Source organism: Embiotoca jacksoni, unplaced genomic scaffold (assembly GCF_022577435.1).
Source record: "Embiotoca jacksoni isolate LCO1_2020_lvr unplaced genomic scaffold, fEmbJac1.0.p SCAF_26, whole genome shotgun sequence".
NCBI classification, from domain to species: Eukaryota; Metazoa; Chordata; class Actinopteri; family Embiotocidae; genus Embiotoca; species Embiotoca jacksoni.
This window is the reverse complement of record NW_027185377.1, coordinates 490,900-499,612: the sequence shown is the minus strand read 5'-3', so window position 1 is coordinate 499,612 and position 8,713 is coordinate 490,900. Positions and strand designations below refer to the sequence as shown.

The 8,713-nt window shown below is 45.1% G+C and overlaps 1 protein-coding gene across 1 annotated transcript; it reads left to right on the top strand.

Moving 5' to 3' along the window:
* Nucleotides 1–4,318: 4,318 nt before the first annotated feature.
* LOC138204586 (D(5)-like dopamine receptor) lies at nucleotides 4,319–8,463 on the top strand. The gene is made up of 2 exons (XM_069159918.1): nucleotides 4,319–5,767; nucleotides 7,906–8,463. Exons 1-2 carry the CDS (start codon nucleotides 4,381–4,383, stop codon nucleotides 8,004–8,006), a joined length of 1,488 nt encoding a protein of 495 aa, XP_069016019.1. The 5' UTR covers nucleotides 4,319–4,380; the 3' UTR covers nucleotides 8,007–8,463.
* The last annotated feature ends 250 nt before the right edge of the window (nucleotides 8,464–8,713 follow it).

The window sequence follows — 8,713 nt, the reverse complement described above, 5'->3', positions numbered from 1 at the left end:
CATCCACACACGTACTGACACGGGCACGCGGGCGGCGCTTGCACGAAGGCACAGCTGACTCTGACGTCACGGGCTTTGCTGTAAACATAACCCTTTCGTGGCCAGGGAGGTTTACAGCGGGAGTAGTTGACTTCCGGTAGATGAGTTGATGACGTCGAGGCTGTTTTTATTTTTTTATTTTATTGATAAATAATCAAACTGCCTCTGATTCAGTTAAATAAACACATATCTGAATGAAAGTCTCAAGAGTTGTTGACTTCCTGCGGAGGACCTCAGGGCTCCATTTTGGGTCCAGTTTTCTTTATATCTGCTGCTGTTAAAACAATTAGGGGCTTAAATGAAGAGTATATTCTCCACGTACCACTGAGTAAACGTTACCTTGATTCCTGAGCAGCGACTCCTAAAGGGCAACAAAACTCTTAATTAAATTAGCGAAAGGATTTCCCTTTGTCTGCCTTGATGGAGCACCTGATGGAGCACCAGGTGTAGTTAATGAGTGTGATCAGAGCAGCGCAGGTGGAGCAGCAGTCACAGCATACAGTTTCTGTCTCCAGCCTCCACCTGCTGTAGTGGAGTTGTGTCGCCTGGTCTTCTTCTGTCAGTTCAACATGGAGCTTCAGGTAGTTCTCAGGTGAGTTGTGTTGTTTGCTGCTTTGTGGGTCTTTTTGGCTTCATGTGCTTGTATTTACTGGAGCTCTTTAACTTCACAGAGTTTCCTGGATTTGCTTCTGGCTCTTCAGCGCTGGATCTTGTTACCCTGCAGTAAAACTAAGTGAGTCTGCAGATGTTTCTGTGCTTTTACTCAACTGGCTTTAAAGTATGTTGACTTCTAAATTTGTTCAATGTGCAAGAAGGTTGTAGATTTTTAGCTTCTGTTGCTGTAAGACATGTTCAGGTTTATTTCAGACCTGACTGACCGACTTCATCTGCTGGATGATGTTTTTCTCAATGTACTTTAAACCGATTCCAAGTGAAACTACGTAGCTGTTCACAGGTTTCAATTCATCCTGCCTTTTAAATCTGTCTCTGGATCCAGTTCAAACAGGTTCTGATGGAGCCTCCACTGGAGGGCTTGGTGCTGCTGGATCTGGTTCCTACGGTGCTGCTGGATCTGGTTCCTACGGTGCTGCTGGATCTGGTTCCGATGATGCTGCTGGATCTGGTTCCTATGGTGCTGCTGGATCTGGTTCCTATGGTGCTGCTGGATCTGGTTCCTACGGTGCTGCTGGATCTGGTTCCTACGGTGCTGCTGGATCTGGTTCCTACGATGCTGCTGGATCTGGTTCCTACGGTGCTGCTGGATCTGGTTCCTACGGTGCTGCTGGATCTGGTTCCTACGGTGCTGCTGGATCTGGTTCCTACGATGCTGCTGGATCTGGTTCCTATGATGCTGCTGGATCTGGTTCCTACGGTGCTGCTGGATCTGGTTCCGATGATGCTTCTGGATCTGGTTCCTACGGTGCTTCTGGATCTGGTTCCTACGGTGCTGCTGGATCTGGTTCCTATGGTGCTGCTGGATCTGGTTCCTATGGTGCTGCTGGATCTGGTTCCTATGATGCTGCTGGATCTGGTTCCTATGGTGCTGCTGGATCTGGTTCCTATGATGCTGCTGGATCTGGTTCCTATGATGCTGCTGGATCTGGTTCCTATGGTGCTGCTGGATCTGGTTCCTATGGTGCTGCTGAAGCAACTGGCTTTTGTCATAACCCAAACACAGTTGCTACAAACAGTTTCAACCAGTGGTCTGCAGGATCAGTTCCTGGCCGGTTCATGAGGAGGTGGATGCAGCTTCATCCTTCCTCTTCTTGGGCCAATCCCTGGGAGAAGGCTGAGATGCAGCTGGGAATGGTTGCGCCTGAAGCTCGGGGATCTTCCTCCTACATCGTTCAGTCCAGCAATGGCTACCAGGGAGCAAGAGAAGCCCTTTCCAGCTCCAAATACTCCCAAGATACCTTGGACCACATCCCTGTCCTGCAGCAGGAGCAGGTGACCGGGGTTAAAGGAGGAGCCAAGAAGGGCTATTGAGGTGAAAAGCAACTTGATCTAAACTCTGGAATTTATAAATCTAAACTGTGCAGGTGACTGATGTGTTTCTTTGTCTCCTGCAGGTGAAACTGATCAGCAGAACTTCAACTCTCCAAGAACCTTCATGTTCAATAAAATAACAAACAAACAAAAAAATCAAGTCTACTTGTTCTCGTGTCACTTTGAACTACATTGAAATATTAAGTTTTAGTGTTGGCTGTTTAAAGAGGGGTTGAAACTCTTTCAGTGGCTTTAATTCTTGTCACCAACAAAATGCTGCTCTCTGGCTCCACCTGGCGGCTCCTCCTGGAATTTAAATCCTGTCAGTCTCATGTAAATGTTTCAGATTTGTAGAAATGTTTGAGTTCACGAAGGGAAACTGAACAACCATGTTTGAAGTTGCAGGGCTGAAAAAATACAACCACAAAAAAAACCTACTATCAACTTCCTACACTAATCAAAGATTCATCTGCTTCAATTAAAATTGCTAGATTTCAACTCTGCTTCACAAACTTAGTTTCCATCAAACTTTCCTCCTGAACGTAGTTTCGTTTCTGAGAATTAAGGAACCTCCGGAATGAAACTCCTTCAGACCGGAAGTCAATGTAGCGCGATTATGTAAATTAATAAAAAAAAAAATGCTTTTCAATGCAGTCTAAAACTACAGACTGTAGCTGAAACCGCTTCTTGTTTACTTTACTTTCATATTTTTAGGAGTTAAACTTCTTTTTTTTCATTCGCATTACATATTCATAAATCACGTGACGACAGACCCCGGAAGTTTTGAACGACGCTCGATGACGTCGGGTGAAACGGAAACGTCCCGTTTGCTGCCGGTCCGTCGGGAGAGCACGAATGATTCTTTGATCTTAGAAACTGCTGGTAAACTTGGATTTATTAGATGATAGCTTCGTGACTGCTTTGGGGTTTTTAAAGCGTTTTGTGTTTACGGGTTCCTGATATGAGTGTTTACTTGTTCAGAGTCGAAATAGTCCAAATAATCCATCAACTTTACTGACAACAAACCAGGTTTCAGTCGCTGTCTGGTGGGAGAAGTCTTCTGATCAGGACTGGAGGACAACATCATGTTGAAATATCATTTAAAAATAAGAAACACAAATTAAATGCATAAAATTAAAATAAGATCAAATGCAGATGTAAAGTTATTGGTAAATTGTTATAATAATCCGTGTTTGTATCGGAGAGGTCAGAATAAGGCTGTTGTTTCTGAATTATTACAATATTCTTTAAATCTAATGTATTTTTTAGTGTTTTATATTTTCTCTCCACTAGAGGGCAGAGTTCGCTTTCCTTTACTGTCCCTGCTGCCTTTAATATTATCTGCTGAGTTTAAAGTATTTTCTGTTTAATTTTTCTGCACTTCATTGATGTGATTAAACAGAACATAAAATATAATGGAGGTTTTTTTCAGATTCAACCGCCAATAAATCAATTAATTGACGGTTTGAGCTTCTCAAATGGGAACATGATGTTTTTCTTTTCAATTCTTTTAATTATTTTGTGTTGAAGCTGTTTGACTCTTTAGACTCACAGTTTTCTGACTTTTTGTTTTTTATTACAAACTAAACAATCATTTAAAAACTGTTAAAAGTGTGAGAAGTTTACATGAACGTAACAGCAGAAATATTTCCATGTTATAATCTGTAGTAAGTGACATTTGTCTGCATTAATATAATACTTTTCAGGTAACAATTATGAGCCTCTGTCAATATTTTTTATGAAAAATCTTGTACAGAAAATCAACATCAGACATTTTGATATGAAAATAATGGCTAGCTTGCAGTTTATGGATAAATATCAAGTTATTGAATTAAACTTGACAAGAAATGAGCTCAACATTTTCAAAGAGAATAAATATTTTATGAACAGTCAGTTTATGTGGAGTAAATTTGGGACTGAAAACAAATTACTGGACTTTTTTTTCTGACAGACTGAGAATATTTTTGTTTTGTTTTCAAGTTTTTGAAATGATGCCTTTTCTCCTCCTGTTGCTGTAAACACGATTAATCATTAATAATTATTCAGACATTTAGAGTCCAGAGAAAGAAACGTTTCCTGTTGTGATGCTTCTTAAATATAATCCTCATCTTCTGACTGCATTTAAAACGATCCTCTGAATATGTGAATATGTAAAAGGTTGGAGAGTTTAACAGGCTGTTAAAGCGCGGAGGGTCTCGTGCAGCTTCAGTCCGTCTGAGGGGAGTCACCTGGTCTGAGTGGTGGGTGGGTGGAGGTCTCAGTGTCCGGCTCGGTTCTGGACCTGTAGGAGGGTTCTTCTTCGTGTCGGAGAGTTTGGAGCTGCAGGACAGATAACGGTGTCATGACTCTGTATCCATGGAGAGTTTTCACAATGAGAGTCAGACCCAGCACCGGGTCCACATACACCACCGGGACCACCGGGACCAGAGCCGGGTGGTCACAGCGGGAGCGGACAGCCCCGGGCCGCGCGGAGGACTGAGCCTCCGCGCGCTGACCGGCTGCGTCCTGTGCGTCCTGATCGTGTCCACGCTGCTCGGCAACACTCTGGTCTGCGCCGCCGTCATCAAGTTCCGCCATCTGCGCTCCAAAGTCACCAACTCCTTCGTCATCTCGCTGGCGGTGTCCGACCTGTTCGTGGCGGTGCTGGTGATGCCGTGGCGCGCGGTGTCCGAGGTGGCCGGCGTCTGGCTCTTCGGCCGCTTCTGCGACACGTGGGTGGCCTTCGACATCATGTGCTCCACCGCCTCCATCCTCAACCTGTGCATCATCAGCATGGACCGCTACTGGGCCATCTCCAGCCCCTTCAGGTACGAGCGCAAGATGACGCGCCGCTTTGCCTTCCTGATGATCGGCGTCGCGTGGACGCTCTCCATCCTCATCTCCTTCATCCCCGTGCAGCTCAACTGGCACCGCGCGGACAACTCGACGGCGGACGACCCGGAGGACTGCAACGCCAGCCTGAACCGGACCTACGCCATCTCCTCGTCCCTCATCAGCTTCTACATCCCGGTGGTGATCATGGTGGGGACGTACACGCGCATCTTCCGCATCGCTCAAACTCAGATCAGACGGATCTCGTCCCTGGAGAGGGCGGCGGGGCCTCGTGCGCAAAACCAGCGGCACCGCGCCTCGACGCAGGACGAGAGCGCGCTGAAGACGTCCTTCAAAAGGGAGACGAAGGTGTTGAAGACGTTGTCCATCATCATGGGGGTGTTCGTCTTCTGCTGGCTGCCTTTCTTCGTCCTCAACTGCGTGGTTCCGTTCTGCGACCCGGACCAGCTGGGCGCGCCGCCGTGCGTCAGCGACACCACCTTCAGCATCTTCGTGTGGTTCGGTTGGGCCAACTCCTCCCTCAACCCCGTTATCTACGCCTTCAACGCCGACTTCCGGAAGGCCTTCTCCACCATCCTGGGCTGCAACAAGTACTGCTCCAGCTCCGCGGTGGAGACGGTGGACTTCAGCAACGAGCTGGTGTCCTACCACCACGACACCACCATGCAGAAGGAGGCGTGCGCCGCGCCGGGTGCCGGCATGGCGCAGAGGCCGCTGGCGCCGCGTCACACCGCGGGGGGAGGAGACCCGGAGCAGAACTTCGACAAGGAGTCCGTCCTGTCCGACGAATCCCGGACCCACCGGAACCTGCTGCTGCCCGCCATCCTGCAGTACGAGTGCGAGGCGGAGATTTCTCTGGACATGATGCCCTTCAACTCCTCCGGACCCGCCGACTGTTACGTCATCCCGGGTCAGATCCAGGACCTGTAAACTCCTGTAGGACGATCACATCTTTTGTTCGGCTGTGGCCCCGCCCCTTTAGTGCACCGGGAGCAGGGATGTGGCTGACCTTTGACCTCCTGCTGGTCGTTCTCATCCTCTGTTTTCAGTTGATGGATTTTTATACCAACAAGATATAAAATCTGTTTTCTGAGTTCAGACTCAGACTTAAACCTTCTTCAAATACTGACGTTAAATCTAAATTATGTGTTGGATACGTGCAGCCGGTTATCGTTTGTCGGACCATCCGATTTTTAAGTGTCATTCACATTCATTTGAAACACTAACAGCCTTCGACTGATCTTTAGAATAAATATTTATTCATCTGATCGACTGTCAAACTCTTTCTAATTAATAATGTCATCTGACCTGCTGTCAGTTGAATTTTATCAAACATCTTTTTACCATATACTTCCTGTCTGTTTGAAAAACAATTTGTATTTCTGCCTTCATGAAATGTTTGGAAATACTACAAAAAAAACGTTTCATGTTATACGAAGAAATACAAGAAAAGTTTTAATCGTGACATAAAGTGACATGTTACAACAAGAGAAGTTTCAAGTGAATTATTATTTAGTTAAATAAAAGAAAAACCTTTAAAAAGGCTCACAGGATAATAATGTGTGTTTGTGGCAGCAAACAAAACTGTTCAGGAGAATTTTTAAATTTGTCATCCAAATTTTTTTATTCTCAGTTCAAATATTTTTACTGATTAAAGAAATTTTCTTTTAAAATAAATTTTAAAAAAAAGTCTCAAAACAAAGACAGAACCTCCTCGTTAGGCATACGTGTGAAATTTTGTTAAAATTAATGAGGGATTCTTGAGTAACAGCAAATACATGTGTTTTTTTTTACCTTTAAACACCAAATTTGAATCAGTTCATCGAGTTCCCTCGAGGTGTTCTTCAGATATCACCTTCACGAACATTTCCCCTTTTGCTCCTCAGCTATGCTGCTGAATAATGACAGTCCAAAAGTCTAAAAGTAGCCCAACACGGATCAAAACCAGTCCAGAACCGAGGCCCAAACCAGTTTAAGAAAAGTCATAAACTTACCAAGTTAAAAACCCTCCTCAACTTATCAAAAACCAGTTTAAACTAGTTTAAACAAAGTCCACTATCAGCCTTGAAAAACCAGTTCACTAAACCAATCCTGAACTACAAAACAGCTGAAAACGGGTTAAAAAAAACAAGTCTAAAACCAGTTTACAAGTAAATATAAAATGTCATCGCTTCATCTTTTCATCCTGTTGAACATTTCTGTAAAATTGTGTCCTAATTCGCGCATGAATTCTTGAGTTATAGCTACCAACACGTTTTTTTTAGGGTCACAGCGACCTTTGCCCTCCAAAATTGAACGAGTTCCTCGTTGAGTCTGAGCGAACGTTTGGGCCAAGCTTGAAGAAGTTCTCCAGATATTTCCCTCACGAACATGGAGCGTCCTGACTTTCGTGCGAACAAACCAAAAACACTAAAAAACAACAAGTCCTCGGCGGCCACGATCGAACACGTAACGTAAAGTTCTCCATGTATTCGTCTGTACGTCCATTAAACCGCTCACGTATAATTCAGACGCTTTTTACGATGTCAACGTGACTAATGTACCGCGATGGTTCAATCGTCCAAATGAACGGTTTCAACCACGATGTGAAACGAGGTGACTTTAATCTGCTGTAATAAAGACAAAAACACTCAATCAAACTTGATTTAGTTATTTTATTTCATCGCTGTGGTTTTAATTGTTATTTCCGTACATCTTTGCGTCCGCAGGCCGACGGCCTGTCGTTGATTCATTCAGTAATTCATTCAGCGATCGAGTGACATTTTGAACCGAGTTGTTTGATGTGAGTGTTTCGACCTTTCATATGTTAAAGGCACCGATAGATGAGGAGGATCCTTAATAACAATTACATCATTAGTTTGGGGGTCTAATTACCTCTTCAGGTGACCGAAGGCCGTTTCTGTCGGAGAGTCCGCGGATCAAACGGACGTTCAATCTGTTCGTTATTCAACAGCTAAACTCAACAAACTAACAGCTATTGTTGACAATAAATCAACAATTTCCAAAATTAAATTTTTCCATGTTTGATTTCAATGCATTTCATTCCAGGTGGAACAGGTGGAGCAGGTGGAGCAGGTGAAACGGGGAGCAGGGAGAGCAGGTGGAGCAGGTGGAACAGCAACTCTGTGGATCCAGATGGATCGGGTTAGAACCGGTGAACATTCAGCCTCCTGTCAGACGGAGGAGGACGGAGGAAACAGACACCGTCACGCTGTCCTCAGCTCTCTGACTGTTCGGACCTTTCTGTCCATCATCTACGTGGTTTTGGGCTTTGAGGGTTTCCAGATCTTCTTGTTCACGTCCGTCCTTGTTCACAGCAGCTGGTCGAGGCAGCTCAGGACCAGATTCATCTGAAGGTCTAAGTCTGAACGAAGTCTGCTTGTAGAGGAGCAGATAATGGTTTTCAGAATTATTCCTGAGCCCATGCAATGATTTCCACAACAGAGTTGTAGCTGCTCCGTTATTCCTTTATCACACAGTTGTTTACTTTTCTGTGTCCACCTGCAGAGCGGACGTGGAGAATATGAGTCGTCGATGTAGACCGATGGCTGTTTTGTGCCTGAACTTCGACACCTCAACGGTTTCTTATCGTCTCTTTTGGTTCTCGTCGACTTTGTTAAAACACAGAAAACCAGATTGTACGTCGAATAAAAATCTCCATGAAATCATACAAGGTCACAGGTCGTCTTCTGACTGTCACACCGCCGCCTCTCACTGTTTGAAGCCATTGTTCCAAAACGCCGCCGCCTGCATCATCAGTCCGGGTCGGAGGTCAAAGGTCAGGGGAGCGAAACCGACAACAAACACGCGACCGGCCTTAAGAGCCCCTTCTGACACACTCGCTCCACTTTCATCT